This window comes from Trachinotus anak, unplaced genomic scaffold (genome assembly GCF_046630095.1).
Source record: "Trachinotus anak isolate AG129_WGS33_773 ecotype Australia unplaced genomic scaffold, CSIRO_AGI_Tana_v1 ptg000008l, whole genome shotgun sequence".
NCBI lineage: Eukaryota > Metazoa > Chordata > Actinopteri > Carangiformes > Carangidae > Trachinotus > Trachinotus anak.
This window is the reverse complement of record NW_027273859.1, coordinates 493,944-512,924: the sequence shown is the minus strand read 5'-3', so window position 1 is coordinate 512,924 and position 18,981 is coordinate 493,944. Positions and strand designations below refer to the sequence as shown.

General features: G+C 44.2%; 2 protein-coding genes across 2 annotated transcripts in view; one reads left to right on the top strand and one right to left on the bottom strand.

Annotated features, from left to right (window-relative positions):
• The window catches only part of arid3c (AT rich interactive domain 3C (BRIGHT-like)), an 82,660-nt gene extending 64,128 nt beyond the window's left edge, over positions 1-18,532 (top strand). The window contains exons 4-8 of the mRNA XM_071481722.1: positions 2,492-2,675; positions 5,423-5,667; positions 8,117-8,428; positions 13,216-13,305; positions 14,411-18,532. Of these exons, the coding sequence (XP_071337823.1) occupies positions 2,492-2,675; positions 5,423-5,667; positions 8,117-8,428; positions 13,216-13,305; positions 14,411-14,583 (1,004 nt within the window). The 3' untranslated portion in view covers positions 14,584-18,532. The remainder of the gene's footprint in view (positions 1-2,491; positions 2,676-5,422; positions 5,668-8,116; positions 8,429-13,215; positions 13,306-14,410) is intronic.
• On the bottom strand, positions 8,914-11,844 carry LOC139623471 (protein enabled homolog). The gene is made up of 3 exons (XM_071481702.1): positions 11,837-11,844; positions 10,353-10,427; positions 8,914-10,217 (listed from the first exon to the last, which is right to left on the bottom strand). The coding sequence occupies exons 1-3, from the start codon at positions 11,842-11,844 to the stop codon at positions 9,968-9,970; spliced, it is 333 nt and encodes a 110-aa protein (XP_071337803.1). The 3' UTR covers positions 8,914-9,967.
• Positions 18,533-18,981: the final 449 nt, after the last annotated feature.

Genomic DNA, 18,981 nt, shown 5'->3' with positions numbered 1-18,981 from the left:
TATATACTGTATATATCCTCCTGAACACATGTTTGTTATAATAATAATAATAATAATAAAATAATAAACTTTATTTATAGAGCACTTTTCATACAAGAGATGTAGCTCAAAGTGCTTTACAATTAAAATGTAATAGTACAATAAAATAAGGTGAATCAAATTAGACAGATGATAAAAGATGTAAGTGAAAATAACAGGAACCAGTCAGACCAGTAAAATATGAGAGAATGAATTAAAAGTCATGTTAAATAAATAAGTTTTCAGCTGTGGTTTAAAATGCTCACAGAGCCTGAATCTCTCACAGCTGTTGACAGGGCATTCAGCTGCACTGCCTGTTTTCTTCTGCGTGAAATTGTGTGTATTTAAAAGTCTGGCAGTTGAAAGATTATAAAATATGAAGTGTGAACTGGTCCCAAACCATGAAGAGCTTTAAAAACAAGGAAAAACAGCTTAAATCTGAACTGTAAAGATACTGGGAGCCTGGAGTGAAGCTAAAACCAGGTCATATGCTCTTGTTTTAGTTAAAAGTCCAGCAGCACATTTCAGAATAAACTAAAATAAATTAAACCACATTAACATATCACAACACAATAGATCCGTTTTAATCATAATTAATATCTGCAGTTTTTTATTTAAGGTTTGGTGAAATGTCAGGGTAAATACATGTTGAGTTAAAGGTACAGTCTTCACCAGCTGTGACACTTGTTGTCAGTCTGTGTGTTTGTGTCTTCACATGACTCAGTCAGTCTATGACAGACTGACACACACAGTCATGAAACTTTACAGGTGTGTACAGGTGTGATCTGAATGAAGACTGAGTGAAGATGGGTGTGGTGGCTCCTGCAGCATGTGGACACAGCTGATCTGATCCCGTCACTTCTTGGTCTCTAGTTGATTTTGTTGCAGCATCAAATCACTTTTTATTCCTCAGTGAAATATAAAGACCAGAAAACCAGACTGTGCTGGTCGTCTTCTCCCTGGACAGAGGACAGAAATTATCTGCTGCGCTGCCCCTCTCTGCAGCTGGCCTCAGATTTTCTTAGTCATGTGTGAAACAGGGAGTTACAGTAGTGTGTGTTGGGTGGAGCAGTGGAGTTAAGGTGGTGTGTGGTTTGTGCAGTAGGTCTTGTACAGTGCTCCATGATCTGGTTCTGTGCTGCTTTGTGTTCTGGTCCAGGAGAGCAGTGGGTGCTGCTCTGTGGTCCTGGTCTTGTCTCAGCAGAGCGTGCTCAGCTTTCAGCAGCTCCACTAACTGTTCTCAGTTGTGCACGGTGATGAAGGTGCTACACGGTCTTCCTCCTCTGCTGCTGTCAGGGTTTCACACAGGGACAAAAGAGTGACAGTTATCTAAAGCAGAACTTTCTGCTGCTGAGCTCGGTCTTCTTCACCACGTTGCGTTTATCAGCTGCTCAGGTGAGTTTTCAGCAGCTTGTCCTCAGAGCGACAAGGAGCTGCACCGCCTCAGACTTACTGCTGCTGTTTGTCTTGTGAGCAGAGGAGAACATCAATCCTTTGTTTTAATAGTGTCTCATTCGTTCACATGCCAGCACCACAAAATGAAGCCGTAATTACTGCCCTTAATTGATGTGGTTTTACCACCTCAGACGATACTTCAGAGCCCTGCTCCCCCCTTGCTGTAAAGGCCCCGGTGCTGTTGTTTGCACTATATTTCTGCAGCTATTGATTGCTATTATGGTAAATCCGATGGGCACAATGGAACTCTATCAGCAAAATGCAGGTTAATTATCTCAGGGTCAACCACTTTGCAATCCTCACAAAGAGCCAGCCGTTCTCTCTTTATTGCCTAACATTAAATTGCAAATACAAATTATTATCTGAGCCCCTTTATTTTGCTAATAAGGAGGTGGGTTGGCAATCATTAATAGAGGATGACCTCCCATTCTCCACAGAGTGTCAGTGAAGTTTTAAACAAGTCAAGACTCATTTATCTGTAGTTCTGCAGTTTTTTCTCTGCTCATTCCTTTTTCTTTTTCCTGCCTAAAACTGCAGATTTTAAAGTGACCAGTCCAGGTCACACCTGTGCAGTGTAACCAACATCTGGATGTGCCACACCTGTCAGGTGGAGGATGATCTTGCTCACTAACGCAGATTTAAACACATTAGTGAAAATAAAATCTCTGTGTCTTTTATTTCAACTTAAAAAGAAACAAAAGTGTTGTATTTATAGTTTTGTTCAGTCTATGTTGTGTCAATATTGTGTTAATGTTGTGTAATTTAAATGACTTTAGTGTGCTGTGTCTCTACATGTTTTCCTGGAGATGAGTTTGGTTAATAAACCGCAGTGTCCGGCAGCTACTACGCTCAGATGTCAGAAACTTCTTGTTGAAACTTATATTTCCTGCTGCTAACAGAGCTGTCACACATCTGACCGGCTGCAGATAAATTGGCCTTATGAGGAGGAGCAGGAGCCTATTGATGAGAGGAACCAAAGTTAATGGAATTGATTATGGATATTGTTTGCTTTCTGCAGGGACTCCAGTGAATCGGATTCCTATCATGGCCAAGCAGGTGTTGGATCTCTACATGCTCTACAAGCTTGTCACAGAAAAAGGCGGCTTAGTGGAAGTCATCAATAAGAAAATATGGCGTGAGATCACCAAAGGCCTTAACCTCCCTACCTCCATCACCAGTGCAGCTTTCACTCTCCGAACACAGTGAGTAACAGAGAGGAGACTGATACTGCTCCAACATGGAGATCATATCATAACCACAGGTTGTCAGGTCTCTTTCACATCTGCTCAGATTAAAATATGATCATATAGGATCATCAAATATCATCAGTATAAATATGATCAATTCTGTAACTTCTGGTCATCACACATGGTCTTCATCTGCAGGTAAACCCAGTGGAAAACACTCTTATTAATCATTGTTATTTAATCAAATATTTTTCTGTTGGTTGAACTGTTTTAACTGTTGTTGCCATGGATACCAAAATGATGACTCTGATACGATACCTGTCTGAACATATGGATCCTGATGCAGAGACGACACCATGAGTCTGTTCTCAGTAGATCACAAACAGTTCCTCCTGAGTCGGTGAATCATGTCATGAGGCACAGCTGTGACAGGAGGAACACATCATCCAGGTGGTCAGGGTGTCAGAGCACCCAGCCATACAGCTCTGCTCCCCATCGTGTGCATAAACAGATCACCCAGACCAGGCTCCACCAACTGATGTTGTCGTGCAGAGGGATGAGGGTGACACACTGCAGATCCTGTTTGTGATGAAAGGGGGATGTAGTTGTGGGTAGCAATGTGAACTGAGGAACTAGCTAGTTTATCACAACATGTCCTCCTACCTGAATGACCATATCCTATAGGTCATCTGTCCCCATGAAACCACAGGAGGCGTACCGGGTGTTTGTTGTCATGGTGATTAAGGTTATGGAACAGTCAAAGTTTGTGTATTATGGCCCAATTACACACTGTGTACACTGAAGAGTGGGTGGAGTCATTTGGACTTCACAGTCAGCAGAATAAAAATCTATGCGGAAGGGAGCGGAGCCAGAAAACCAGCTCTGCACCAGTATTGGCCCATTGAGTCACTGTCAGGTTTAGATTCAGGTTGTGGTTTCATTCAAATAAGGTCATTAAGATTGTCCCATTACAAATGAGGTCATAGGTCATCTGTCAGCAGGTTATTATGACCCATACTTAGGTTTTGTTGCTAGGTGAAATCTAGTGGTCGTAGTAATGATGACAGGAGCAAAGGGAAAAGTGTGGTGACGTAGTTTATAGAGCGACAAAGTCCACGTCAGGAAGAGGTTGGGGTGGATGGATGAATATGACCCAGGAGAGCGGTGTTCGATTCCCATGTGACAGTAGCAGCTTATGTTGTTTCTATTATCCATGACCGCTGTTGTTATTATTGTAACCATGACAACAAAGATCGTCTAATGTTGAGGAAGTACTCATTTTAACCCAAATCACCATCTTTTCTAAACCTAACCAAGCCATGACCGTTATTCTAGTAACCATGGCAACAAAGGTAGGAATACAGCTCGGCATATTTATTATTGTAACCTGACAACCAAGGTCTGATACACCTGTAGGGGCACTATTTCAGGAGACACTGCTGGGGGTCATATCAGAGGGTTGATGTGGTTCAGGTTGGAGACTGGTTGTTGGGTTAGATGACGGACCTTTGTTGTCATGGTAACAATAATCACCACAGTTAAGTTTGTGAAATGTTGATGAATGAGTTTAACACAGGAAACAAATAGAGCTGTTTGTTTTAGTCGATCAGTTTGTACACTCTGACCTCCTCCTATATTCTACATCACATGACTTCCCTATTCCCTATTTTCCCAATAGGACACTTCGCTCTCTAAATGCAGGTCAACTTGTGGTTCCCAGAGTTTGTAAGAGCAGAATGGGGGGCAGAGCCTTCAGCTATCAGGCTCCTCTCCTGTGGAACCAGCTCCCAGTGTGGGTTCAGGAGGCAGACCCCCTCTCTACCTTTAAGATCAGGCTTCAAACTGTCCTGTTCAGTAAAGCTTATAGTTAGGGCTGGCTCAGGTATGTCCTGACCCATCCCTTAGTTATGCTGCTATAAAGCTGCTGGGGGATTCCCATGATTCACTGAGTGCTCTCTCTCTCTCTCTCTCTCTCTCTCAACTACTTTATGCCATTAGCTTTGTATTTTTTTTTCTCTCCTCCGTAGTTTGTGCTTCTCCTCTCTCTCCCTCTCTCTGTCCTCATTCTGCAGGTCTCTCTGCCTCAGGAGCAGCAGGATCCAGATCCACCACTACTCATCATTATTATTAACCACTGTTATCTGTCATCATTATTGATAACACCATTACCTACACAGCTGTTCCTGGTCTCTCTCTCTCTCTTTTCTCCTCTCTCCTCCCCTCACCCCCCTTTTTTTCTCCTCCTAAACCCAACCGGTCGAGGCAGACGGCCGCCCACCCTGAGCCTGGTTCTGTTGGAGGTTTCTTCCTGTTAAAGGGAGTTTTTCCTCCCCCCTGTCGCCAAGCGCTTGCTCTTTGTGGGAACTGTTGGGTTTTTCTCTGTAACAAAGTAAGGTCTTGACCTGACCCTGTAAAGTGCCTTAAGATAATGTATATTATGATTTGGCGCTATACAAATAAAATTGAATTGAAATCAATGACTTCCTCCTCTGCTGATGTCATAATCACTCCGGCTACTGGAAGTCGCCTCATAGTGAAAACCAACCATGGGTCATAAGAAACTGCTGCACAGACGAGATGGAACAGAACAGATTCATTTTAAACTCAACATTCATCTTTGATTTCATTCAAGAGCAAATTCTGTGCTTTTTTCAATCCTGCTTCCACCCTGAAGAAATCAATTGATCAATGATTGATTGATCATATGGGACAAAGCGACTCAGGAACAAAAAGCTGAGTAAATCTCTTCCTCTCCCCTGCAGGTATATGAAGTACCTCTACCCGTATGAATGTGAAAAGCGAGGGCTGAGCTCCCCCGGCGAGCTTCAGGCAGCTATCGACAGCAACCGGCGGGAAGGCCGTCGGCAGAGCTACGGCTCTGCCATCTTCAGCTACTCTCCTGTGGGAACCCCCACCCTCCTGTCTTCACCAAAGATACAGATGTCCCACCTACATACGCTCACCCACAACAGCGGCCATATCTCCCAGGTGCCTGTGATCAAGAAAGGTATGACAACACAAAGATGAGCAGGATCTAACACAGCAGCTAACACACAATATCTAACACAGAATATTTAACACCCAACATCTAATGCACATTACTTGAAAAATAAAACAAGACCAGCGGCCTCTGTTTTCAAACACAGCTCTCACTTGGCACTCTGCAGATTTTCCCATTAAAAGCCTTTAAGAGGCCCAGTTGATATAAAACCCTCTTTTCCTTTTAGGCTTTTGAAGCAAAACGTCTGCAGGAAGTGATCAGAGTTATTGACAATATCTTAACAGTGATCGAACCCTGCAGAGTGAGGAACAGAGAGGTGTACTGTAGTGAGGTGTACTGTAGTAAAGAGGTGCACTGTAGTAGTACTGTAGTGCTGTTACACACTGTGTGTCATGACTCTGTTGTACTGATGGAATAATTCTGTGTAAACGTGTATTACACAAATGTTATCATGACATCATTAGATAATTATGACACAGGACAAATTAATAAAATAAAAGCACAGCTGGACTGTTCTAGAGGAAAGTAAGAAAGAATTTGGGACGCCACGGTCCCTGTTCACAAACAGGACCAGGATCCTGCAGCTGCTGATGAAACATGGGTAATAAGAGGAATGCAGCTTTCAGCAGGACACATCCTAAATAAACTGGTTCTATTTCTGTGCCTCTGAAGGATGATTCATCTCCTCCATCATGGATCCTTTTTGCACATGATGTTTTACACACATCACGACATCGCTAGATAAATTGTTGCACGATTACTCAGCCACGTAAGGAGAAGTCATCGTGTTTGCATGGCAGAAACTGATTTCACAACCGCTGCCTCGTTTCCATCCATTCATACTCATGTAACCTGTGGGTGGTGTGGTCATTCCCCCCAAAGAGGAAACATCTTGCAGGACTTCCTCATATCAGTGCCACCGATTTCCAAGACACTCTAATGCACCACAGAGAGGCTGGGAGCTCTTTGATGGCAGGTCTTCAAGGAAAGGCAGCAGCTGACTGGACGGCGTAGCGTGCCAAAAAACACATCACAGTTATTTTAGTGTCACTTGTCTGTAAGGTCACAACATGAGATAGTACAACACACTGAATAACTGAGATCTCCCAGCATCCTGTTGGCTCAGCACTAGTCATTGATGGGACATCATCAGTCCCATGTGTCTGTTGCTATAGGGCCCAAAGTTAATTACAACTGTGGCTCCTGACAGTAAAACCAGGACATGTTACATACAACAAGTCTGTGTGTATAAAGGCACTGTAGCACTAGGGCCACAAAGCTCACACTTCATTAATTAAAACTTTATTAATCCACTTTCCCTCATACAAAAATAAAGATGTTACACAAAAATATCTCAACTAATATTCCTCTGTTTATCTCTGGGTCACAAAACGTAATCCACAAATTCTAAAATAATCCACAACACTGTTGTAAACTGTGCTGCTGTTGCTGAACTGCTGGTTCATACATGTAGCTGTTCAGGTGTCACACACTACAGAGAAAACACAACTGTCATCATACACACATTATACACATTCTACATGTGGAACAAACATAATAATGTATGAAACAGCAACATGATGAAATATAAAAATATACACAACAATAAATAATATTCAGCTTTGGCTCCTGTACATGTACAGTTTGTAAATATTTCACACTACCCCAGTGTTATTGTCCTCTAACAGTCACATGACTGTTTGGTCCAATCATGATGGAGTGATCATACCTGGGGTTAAAGTTAAGCTGTAAAAAGATCTGAACTGAACTGTTGACTCCAATCAGTCCTGTTCTGTGACGACCGGATCTTTATGATTATTAATAACTTCCCTGACTGGTTATTGTGATATTAAAGAGGATTTTATCCATAAGGCCCAGAAAAAAATATATATGTTATGATTTAATCAGAAGATGAGTCAAGTTTATTTCCACAGCACCATTCAATTTAGAGAGCTTAACAGAGACACGAAATACATTCAAACAGAACAGATGGCATGAAAACAGCATTTAAAAGCAATAACAACACATATAACACATATACATATACAACACATATACATAAATAAAAATATTGAAATAAATCTCATCACAATTACATAAAATCAGTTCAGACAGCATTTTAAAAGAGTAGCTGCAGTGATAAAAGTAATTAAAAACATGATTAAAAGATGTTAGTCTGTGATTTAATGGTGAGCTGCAGCAGACAGAGATGTTTTAACTAAGGTGACAGTTTGAAACAGAGCTCAGGTGTTCAGGAAGCATCTTCCACAGGTGAGGAGCAGAGAAACCAAAAGCTTACCACCTGACCATCACAAGCAGATCACCTGAGGGTCTGGATGCTTCTTATCATATGAGTAGATCAGAGATGTGGTCAAACCAGAGACCATTTATATACTAGTAGGATCTGACACACAGGAGACAGATATCAGCTTTCTAACAGTCTTCCTCTCTCCAGAGGAGCCCATGATGTCCAGCTGCCTGCCCAGCCGTGTGGCTCTCCCCATGTCACCCAGCAGCCACCACGCAGCAGCAGTGGCTACCCAGGCAGCAGCGGCAGCTCAGGCAGCGGCAGCAGCTCAGGCGGCGGCAGCTGTGCAGGCAGCAGCTCTGGAGCAGCTCAGAGAGAAGCTGGATAGTGGAGAACCACCAGAGAAGAAGATGATGATGGTTGCGGAGGAGCAGCAGCGGATCATGCAGCACACCCTGCAGCAGAACCTGCTGGCCATGGCCACCCAGCTGCCCCTCAGCATCAAGCTCAACAACAGAGGTGAGAGTGTTCCCTGTCTGAGTGTTCCCTCTCTAAGTGTTCCTTGTCTGAGTGTTCCCTGACTTAGTGTTCCCTCTCTGAGAGTTCCTTCTCTGAGTGTTCCCTCTCTAAGCATTCCCTCTCTGACTGTTCCCTCTTTGAGTGTTCCCTCTCTGAGTGTTCCCTGACTGAGTGCTCCCTGTCTAAGTGTTCCCTCTCTAAGAGTTCCCTGCCTGAGTGTTCCCTTGGTGAGTGTTCCCTGACCAAGTGCTCCCTGTCTAAGTGTTCCCTCTCTAAGAGTTCCCTCTCTGAGTGTTCCCTCTCTAAGTGTTCCCTCTTTGAGTGTTCCCTGTCTGAGTGTTCCCTATCTGAATGTTCCCTTTCTGAGTGTTCCCTCTCTAAGCATTCCCTCTCTAAGTGTTCCCTGTCTTGGTGTTTCCTGTCTCAGAATCAGAATCAGTTTTATTGCTAAGTATGTTTCCACATACAAGGAATTTGTTTTGGTGATTGGTGCAGTTGGAGGTTCTTGGAGGTTCTTGTAAACAACAGGTTTACACAGTTTTAGTTTCTGCCTGTATGTGGGAATCAGGTGGACCATGACATGGTCAGAGTGGCCCAGTGCAGCCCGGGGGATGGCGTGATAAGCACCACTGATTGTGGTGTAACAGTGGTCCAGAGTGTTCCCCTCTCTGGTCGGGCAATTAACAAACTGTCTGTATTTGGGCAGTTCGTGGTTGAGGTTACCTTTGTTAAAGTCACCAAGGACAAGAACTAAGGAGTCCGGGTTGGTCCGCTCCACACACAGTATCTGCTGTGGCCTGTGGTGGGATGTAAACACCGACCAGGATGAATGAAGTGAACTCACGGGGGGAGTAGAAGGGCCTGCAATTTATGATGAAAGTTTCCAGGTCAGGAGAACAGTGCTGCAGGATCACTGTCACGTCTTTGCACCAGCCACTGTTAGCATAAAAACAGATTCCTCCACCTTTCGTTTTGCCGGACAGCTCTGTGTCGCGATCCGCTCTGAAGAGCTGGAAGCCGGCCAGCTCCAGCGCAGAGTCCGGAATCGATCCACACAGCCACGTCTCCGTGAAGCACAGAACGGAAGATGAAGAAAAGTCTCTGTTCTTCTGCACCAGTAGCTGAAGTTCATCCAGCTTGTTGGGCAGTGAACGCACCTTGGAGAGAAAGATACCTGGGAGCGGTGTGCGAAGTCCGCGCCGGCGGAGACACGTAAGCGCACCGGCACGTTTTCCTCTCCTCCGGCGTTTCACTGCGAGAGCAACGGTCAGTGCACCTCTGACCAAAATGTCCAATAATCCCACAGGTGAGTCGAGAAAGGTGGAAAAGATCCTCTGGAATTGTTTCTCTGATGTTAATGAGCTCTTCTCTGGTGAAAGAGCTCCGGAAACCAAGGCAGAAACTGAATTTATAAAGAAAATAAGGCAAAAAAGTGCGCACCAACACACTGAGGCAGCCATCCGCGGCGCCATGGCAAATGGAACTCATGGCAACTCAGTGTTTCCGCTCTGGGTGTTCTCTGTCTGACTGTTCCCTCTCTTAGTGTTCCCTCTGTGAGTGTTCCCTGACTGAGTGTTCCCTCTCTAAGTGTTCCCTGTCTGAGTGTTCCTTCTCTGAGTGTTCCCTCACTGAGGGTTCCCTGTCTGACTGTTCCCTCTGGATGAGCTCCCTGTCTGAGTGTTCCCTGTGGGAGCATTCCCTGTTTGAGTGTTCCCTCTCTGAGAGTTCCTTCTCTGAGTGTTCCCTGTCTAAGCATTCCCTCTTTGAGTGTTCCCTGTCTGACTGTTCCCTGATTGAGTGTTCCCTCTCTAAGTGTTCCCTCTTTGAGTGTTCCCTGACCAAGTGTTTCCTGTCTGACTGTTCCCTCTCTGAGTGTTACCTTTCTGAGTGTTCCCTTACTGAGTGTTCCCTGTCTCAGTGTTACCTCTTTGAGTGTTCCCTGTCTGAGTGTTCCCTGTCTAAGTGTTCCCTCTTTAAGAGTTCCCTCTCTGAGTGTTCCCTTGGTGAGTGTTCCCTGTCTGACTGTTGCCTGACTGAGTGTTCTCTCTCTAAGCGTTCCCTCTCAGAGTGTACCCTGTTTAGTGTTCCCTCTTTGAGCGTTCCCTATCTGAGTGTTCCCGATCTGACTGTTCCCTCTCTCAGTGTTCCCTCTCTAAGCATTCCCTCTCTAAATATTCCCTGTCTCTGTATTTCCTGTCTCAATGTTCCCTGTCTGAGTGTTCCCTGACTGAGTGTTCCCTGTCTCAGTGCTCCCTGTCTCAGTGTTTCTCTTTGTGTGCTCCCTGTCTGACTGTTCCCTGTTTAGTGTTCCCTCTCTGAGTGTTCCCTCTCTAAGTGTTCCCTGTTTAGTGTTCCCTCTCTGAGTGTTCCCTGTGTGAGTGTTCCCTCTCTGAGTGTTTCCTATCTGAATGTTCCCTCTCTGAGTGTTCCCTCGCTAAGTGTTCCCTATCTGAGCATTTCCTGTGGGAGCATTCTTGTCTGTGTGTTCCCTCTCTAAGTATGCCCTCCCTAAGTGTTCCTTGTCTGAGCGTTCCCTCTTTAAGTGTTCCCTGACTGAGTGTTCCCTCTCTAAGGGTTCCCTGTCTGACTGTTCCCTCTGTATGTGTTCCCTGTCTGAGTGTTCCCTGTTGGAGCATTCCCTGTTTGAGTGTTCCCTCTCTGAGTGTTACCTGTCTGAGTGTTCCCCGTTTAGTGTTGCCTCTCTGAGTGTTTCCTCTCTAAGTGTTCCCTGTCTGAGCATTTCTTGTGGGAGCATTCTTGTCTGTGTGTTCCCTCTCTAAGTATGCCCTCCCTAAGTGTTCCTTGTCTGAGCGTTCCCTCTTTAAGTGTTCCCTGACTGAGTGTTCCCTCTCTAAGGGTTCCCTGTCTGACTGTTCCCTCTGTATGTGTTCCCTGTCTGAGTGTTCCCTGTTGGAGCATTCCCTGTTTGAGTGTTCCCTCTCTGAGTGTTACCTGTCTGAGTGTTCCCCGTTTAGTGTTGCCTCTCTGAGTGTTTCCTCTCTAAGTGTTCCCTGTCTGAGTGTTCGCTGACTGTGAGTGCTCAGTGTGGGTCTGTTAGACTCACCTCTCTCTCTCTTTTCATGGACCAATGATATAAGAGGCTGAAGCAACAATAAATGTTCCCACACAGTGAAAAGACAAAATAAGACTGATGATGAACCTGTAAAGACTCAGACCTGTTAACGAGTGCTGTGTGTGTGTTCCTCCATCATCATCCTGTTAAATCACTGGTGACATTTTCCTTCATCAACATGAACACACACACAATAGCTGTGTCCCAATTCAGGGGCTGATTCCTTCTGCGGATGTGTACTATGATGGCGGGGTCGTCATAGACCACATCAAAACCAAAATGAGACAGTTTGGTCTATGGAGGATTTTCACTTTGCATTACCACCTGTGCCCAACCTGACCATTGTGTTGCAAAGTGCAGCTCCTGTCGCCTAGCAGCCTGGACAACATGTGACTTTTTTTTCATAGTAAATTGAGGTTTTAAGGTCCTTGGTTTTGACAATTGCACCGTTACTGTGTACTGTTAATGTTGAACTGAGCTGAAACACAATACTGACATTTAACAGTGTGATCCTCAGACTCTCTGTTGGTGTTGTTTGCTTGTGCAATGAATCTTGGGATAGGTTGGGCCACGAAGTATCCACCTGTTGGAGCCTTGGTTGCCCAGGAAAAGAGGGACACCTCTGGAGGAATGGGACAGCTCTCTGGAGGAGCAGCTCTGAGTTGGGACACAGTTGGTACATGTTTGTGAATAGGTTTAAAGATTTAATTCTTCAGTAGGAACCAGTTAGAGCCACAGACAGAGGAGGGAGATCAGAGATGGACACAGTGACTATGTGGAATAAGCCTAACCTGAACTTTTTACTTTGAAAGGTTACACAGACTGATGTGTGACATCGGTATTTGTTGAAACACCGAGTCTAGTTTGATTGTGTGTCTTTTAAAACCAGCAGTCAGCTGCAGTGATCCTGAGATGACAGTGTATGGTGGGCCCGTGTCAGGAGCAGCTAATGGCTCCTCCAGACGCCTCAACCACTAATGTGCACATAGTTCATCACATCACATGTAATTTGCGGCTTATCTCCACAGATGTGTTGAAGAAATAGTTTGTGTGGACCACAGGCTGCAGCCAGCTCGGGCTGACACACTATAAGTCACATGTGACTTAATGATGGAGGCTAAAGGAAGAATGAGGGCCTATCTGCTGCACTGTGATATCATCTCTGTCTGCATCACTGCCTCGCTCACATTAGTCATAATAGCAGCTTTTACACTTGATGCTTGATGGAGAAATGAGTGAGAATCTCTCTGAGGTTAATTCTTGCTCTGCCTCTTTCATATAAACACTGTCATTTAAAGATTACATCCAAACACTGTTATTTGTCTCCACCCAGATGAGTGTGTGTTTACACATGGTTTGATATCAGTGTGTGTGTGTGTGTGTGTGTGTGTGTGTGTGTGTGTGTGTGTGTGTGTGTGTGCACGTTTGTGTGTGTGTGTGTGTGCGCAGTATTGGTCTCTGTTCTTAAGACATTTCTGTCACATTTATTCAAGTTCTCCAACTGTGAGCTGCGATAGGATTCATCCATCACTGACATGTACAAATGGCTGTCACATCTTTTGACAGTTCTGAGCCCAGACCTCTTTAATAAAGCTCTCCTTATCCTGTCACTCTCTGAATTATCACCAATACTCCACCAGCCGCTCCTCCTGCTCCTTCTGTTCCCACTCTAAATGCTCATATTGAGTTTTTCTCTCTGTTCCTCTCTTGACAGATGATAGACAAGAGACCGCATTGAACCTGTCTACCAACGGCATTAGCAGCATCAACATGTCAATAGAAATAAATGGAGTTGTCTACACAGGTAAATAGAGGGGCCGTTTGCTGATGTAATTGCAGGCAGGAAATTCAATAAGTTATAGCAGCACCCTGGTGCTTAGTCCTCCACGCAATTTGATGTCTTTGCTATAAAATCCATCGTAATGAAGTGGCAGTCCAATAGAGTTAAAAAAGTTAAATATCTCAGAATTGGGCCTGTGGATTTGAGGTCGATGGGGCTTATTGTCTTATGAGCCTGCCTAGAGTGTGTGTGTGTGTGTGTGTGTGTGTGTGTGTGTGTGTGTGTGTGTGTGTGTAAATGGAGGCAGCTTGTGTATTGCAGTAATTACTGCCTCTCTACATGGACCATCTGTGTCAGGGTCTGAGATGGTGGCCATCTGAGCTCTGACACAGACTGACTTCACATCATTGTGTCTCTGCAGGTCATTAAGGAGTCTTAAAGTCACACTTAACATTTGAAATGTTTTATTCATTTTGCTTCAGCAGCAGAATCAGAGGTCTTGATCAGCTGTGTTGATCTCCATCAGAAGATATATTTGTAGTTTTAAGAACCAAAAACCATCTTAGTGTAGTTTTACATCTCCTCTCTCAGGCTTCTTTCTGGAGCTCAAGTAACAACACATGAGTCAGCCAATCATAAGAGAGGATCTGAGCCTCTCTTCTGTGACATCACAAAGTTCCAGAAGTGACGGCTGGTTTTAAGGCTCAGTTTCTGAATACAGGCTGTGTGCATTTCTCTGTGGACTGAGGCTTTGATACTTTCACAGTATGAATATAGAACCTAGACCTGCTTTATAATCACAAACACATGGACATCTACCTTGGACCTTTAAATAAGATAGACTCCTCAGAGGGGTCTGTCTTCCAGGAGGAGACAGATGTTGTATCTGCAGAGACAGAAGCAGTTGTGGTCAAACTGGACAGAGTGAAGATATTTATTAAATAATTGTATAAAATTAAATATATATTGCAGTTATTCTCTTGTCAGTGCTAAACCTAATTCTACATTATACTGTCAGGATGGGGGGTGGGGGAGGTCCTGTTTGACAAAAAATATAGAAACAGTGTCACCATACTTTAAGACCTGATTCCAGTTCAATGTGGACTCACACCTGATCTTTGCTCCGCAGGCGTCCTGTTTGCTCGCCAGTCGGCCATCGCAGGGACACTGGGACAGCGTGGGAAAGAAAGCAGCTGTCAGACTCAGGGAAAGTCCAGTCCTACACAGTTCCAGCCCTCCTGCTCCTCCTCCTTGTCCTCCTCCTCTTCCTCACTCGACGGACACAGAAACTCCTCCCCCTGAGTTTCCTGTCCGCCCTCACCTCCCCACCTCCTTCTCCCACCCCTCCTACCCTCAAAGACCCAGCAGCTGGAGACATGACCATCAGAACATCCTCACAGGTTACCTAGCAACACCCCCCCACTCAGAATCGGTCGCTCATCAGCCTGCACAAAGCCAAACCAAGATGTTTCCTGACAGACCTCAGAGACTCTGCTCACAGCTGATACCAAAGAAGAAGAGTTTCTGACCCTGAGCACTGAGCTTCAGCTCCACCCATCACACCTGATGATCAGAGCAACAACACAACACAGCTGTTTGGACTGGTTAGCTTAGCATCAGGTGTTCAGCTCCATCAGGATCCTGGACAGGTAGGTAATAATATGTGTAGACCAAGGTGATGGTGAAGCATCAGACAGTTGGGTAGACCAGCAACTGCATCCCAAAGGTTATCAGGGCCACATTAACATGTCAGGGTCCCCAGGTCCATCTCCCTCTCATGAAATTATCAATAAAACTACGTGTTGACACAGGGCCACAGAGGAGGGCCACCACTGCATCAGTGTTTTAGTTATCCTAAAGATTATAATTAGTCTAATTACTCAGAGCAGGTGACACACAGATGATCTGGGGTGCTTCAGGGTGTTGGGCCCCGGGGCCCTTGCCGGCTGAAGAATGGATATTGTCAGCACACAGTCCAAAGATTTATTCCTCACATCTGGAGCTGTCCTTCACAGTGTGGCACTGACCTCTGGACCCCTAATGCATCCAGCTGTGGATGTTTATTATAAGACATGGATTGAGCCATTTATTCATTAGCTTTACTCTCAGTTGATGTCACACGCCCAAAAAAAACCCAAAAACAAAGGAAACCAGTGGTCTCTTAATATCTGTGTTATCTCTGTGGTCTGTAGGAACGTGGGGATTTTTTAATACAGTACCAAAGTTGACCACTGGGACAAAGCAGCAGCCCAGATGTTACATTGCATTCTGGGATATATAAACTCCACGTTCACACAGTTAGGATGAGTTTATAATGTGAGTTTTGGACACAGTTGTTTTTATATGTTATAGCTAGCATGCTAATCAGACTTATTATCAACAGCTGTGAGAATTAGGGTTAGCTACATGGAGAATTCTTCCCACACATCAGTGATGAAATACTCAAACTGCACAGTTACTAATCACATGTTCAGACGTGTTCAATCGTGCGTAATCATAACAACATGGCCACCAGAGAAGCTCGCCACTGTGGATGAGTTTGTTGTTGTTTTTTCTTTGTTTTTTCTTGTTTTTAGTTGGTTTTTCTTTTTTCTTTTTCTTTTTTTTTTTTGCTGTGATCAGAGAATAAGTAAACACGACGTTTTCATCATAGAATAAATTATTTGTGGAGTAGAAAAAACAAAATAGTAAAACATAAATGATTTTAAAAACAAGCTCATTAGTTAAGATGACAACGATGATGATGATGATGATAATGAGAAGAAGAGGGACATGCAGAGACACAGTGACTGTGATGATGCTTTCCTCACTCGTCTGGTTAAACACTGCGACATCGACATCATTGCTCCAGTGTCGTGGTCGTGGTCAAAAACACTTACAAAACCTGAGCTGGGCCAAGTGTGGCGCAGAGTCTCTGACGTCTGTTCACACGACAAGACAAAGCACAAAGCTGGTGTGATGCAGGACAGAGGAGGAGAGCAGGAGACAGGCATCAGTGGTTTATGTTGTGAATATGACCCAGGTTTCTTTTTTATTTATGCACTTGTTTCTTCTTCTTCTTTCACTTTCTTTATTTCTGCTTTCATAGAGATAAAAACTATTTTCTTTATTGTGAAGGGAAGCAAACAGTTTGGAGATTTACAGGGTTTATTAACTCTGTTAGAGCTTGTAATTTTATTTATTGTGTTTTATATTTGGTCCTGCTAATGCTGCATTCAGCTCCACCACTTTGCATTTTTCACACCCTGTCTGAATGCAGATACCTCACACCTACCTGTATATAGTCATAGTAAAGTATGAAACAAGATATACCTCATACATTTCTTTTATTGTTATTGTATAGCCAAATCAATGTTTGACTTCAACAGATCACTGGATTTTCTTTATTTTTCATTTTTTGTATGATCAAACCAAAGAAGGGAATATTTTATTGACACACATCTACCTCATTCGTTAGAGACTGTGCCAACGAGCATGTCCACCATCTTTAATTGCCAGTGTGTTCATGGTGTTTCATCTCCATGTGTTTGTGTGGATACAGATGATTTTCAGTCAAAATAAGAAACAGTAGAAGATTCTAGAGAATCAGTGAAGCAACATGTTCAAAGTGCTTTTTATTATGTTCGGTGTTGTGCCGGCGCAACAGAATAGCGAGGGGGGGGGGTAGCCGTCTTCCTCACTGTGCTGCAGGTTTCACGCAGCTGTAGCTTCGTGACGGCAGTGTCCCGGCCCCAGCTGATTCCTGGTCACAGATTGAAGCTGATGATATATTGTGTGACTGTGTGTGTCCATGGTGATGTTGAAATTGTACAAACAATCGTGCAGCAGAGAACAATCCTCAGCCAATCAAATGAGCTGATCCTCAACCAATCAGACAAGCAGATGAAGGTGGTTTATGCTTTTAATTCTCGTGTTTACTTGGAATGTTTCTCAGCACCCAGACGCTTCTGCAGGTAGATCCAGATAAACCACTCCCTCACATCATCTCAGTGTTCCTGGAGCTGGACCACAGACCTCCCTGATCTGGACTGTTGGTGGTTTTCATGTGGTCCTCAGACCTCAGACAACCTTTCTCCACCTTTAACAGAGCTGTGACGTGGGAGGAGTTTTAGCCAGGGTCCAGAAAAGTCTGCTTAACCTTCTTGGAGACAAAATTAGACTTAGAGTGTGAACATGAAAAAAACCTGTGACATGAAACTGAGATGTCAACAACAAATCAACAGGACACATCCAGTCATGTGAATGAAAACAGCTGCTGCCACCTGAATTTAAAACTACAGATTAGTTAATTATAGTGAGCTCTGAATGTGTTGATCATGGACTCTCAGAGATACGAACCTGCTGCTGGGCTGTGACCCATGTCCCTGATTCTGACCTGAACCAGGATCAGGTCAGAACCATGAACATAACTGTTGCCTAAACTGTTAAATTGTCATTTATCACTGTTTAAAGAGGCTTTGACCATTAGTCTGCTTCTCCCTCCTCACAGCTCCAGCTGACTTTCAGAACAGGTGTCATATGACGTCCAGATCCTCAAGACTTGTCCTGGGTCCATCTTTGATCATGAATTATATTCAAGAACAGCCTCGATCCAGGACCATCAAGGTCCAGAATCAGGATCAGGATTTTTTTGTCACTCAGAGGCTCCAGACGCTGAAACTTGTTGGTGGTAGGAAATCTAACTGGAGACTTTCAAGGTGGAAAGCAGCAGATAAGGTCTGAAGTGTCTTTGCAGAGGTGTCAGTACGAACAAAACTCAGTCATAAATCTGTGACTTTAAATTTGTTTATGAATCTAATGACAGGGACCCCCCCCTGCCCCCCAAACATACTGCTGAACGATGCCCATCACTGGACTCGTCAGATAACTGTCTCTCCTCTCACTAAAGCGTCTGTGCAGCTGAGCAGGCTCGGTTCGGTGGTCCTGGTCCTGGTCCTGGTCCTGGTCCTGACAGACAGCAGCTCTGCATGCAGAAAACTGATGTAATCCAATAACGGGGTTTACTTTGTATTTTAGCTTTTAGGCTGTGCTGGTAGCTTTTAGACACTAATCGCTTTACTCGCTGTGTATAAGGCTTTCAATGTTTCTTTCATTTCCCTTTTGTTCATCTTGGATGAATCCAGTGCATTATGGGAAAGCTGGATTGTGGTGCTCAGGGGTCAAAATATACAAAAAAGAGGTGAAAGAGATTTTCCTTTTTTCCCATTTGACTCGTAGTGTATTTAGAAATAAAATCATGCATTTAACTTCAGTGTGGTTCTGTGTCCTTCTTCTTCTTGTCAGTGACAGTTCCCTCCTAAAGGTCAGCAACAAACATCAGGCCAACATTACTGCAGGAGGCCACAGCCCACATCATGTCTACAGCTCAAACCTGTGATAAAACACTGAAGTCCTCAGTGTACCAGAGGCAGTGAATAATGAAAACATCAAAACCTCCAAAAACCTCCCATGTTCCCCTTTTTCTTTAGATCAGCTGATAGAGGGATTAAGGATCTGGGATATTCTGGTCTGGTTGAACTTTGGTATCTCAGCGCATCCACATTTGTGATCCAGACCACCACAAATCACACATGTTGTTCCCTTATATGTCCCCCCGAGTCTCCATCAGACCTGAGTCACTGTCTACAACTGAACTCAGTCGACCCAAGGCTCCAAACACGTTACGAACACATGGCACGAAACATACTGATGATAAAGGGA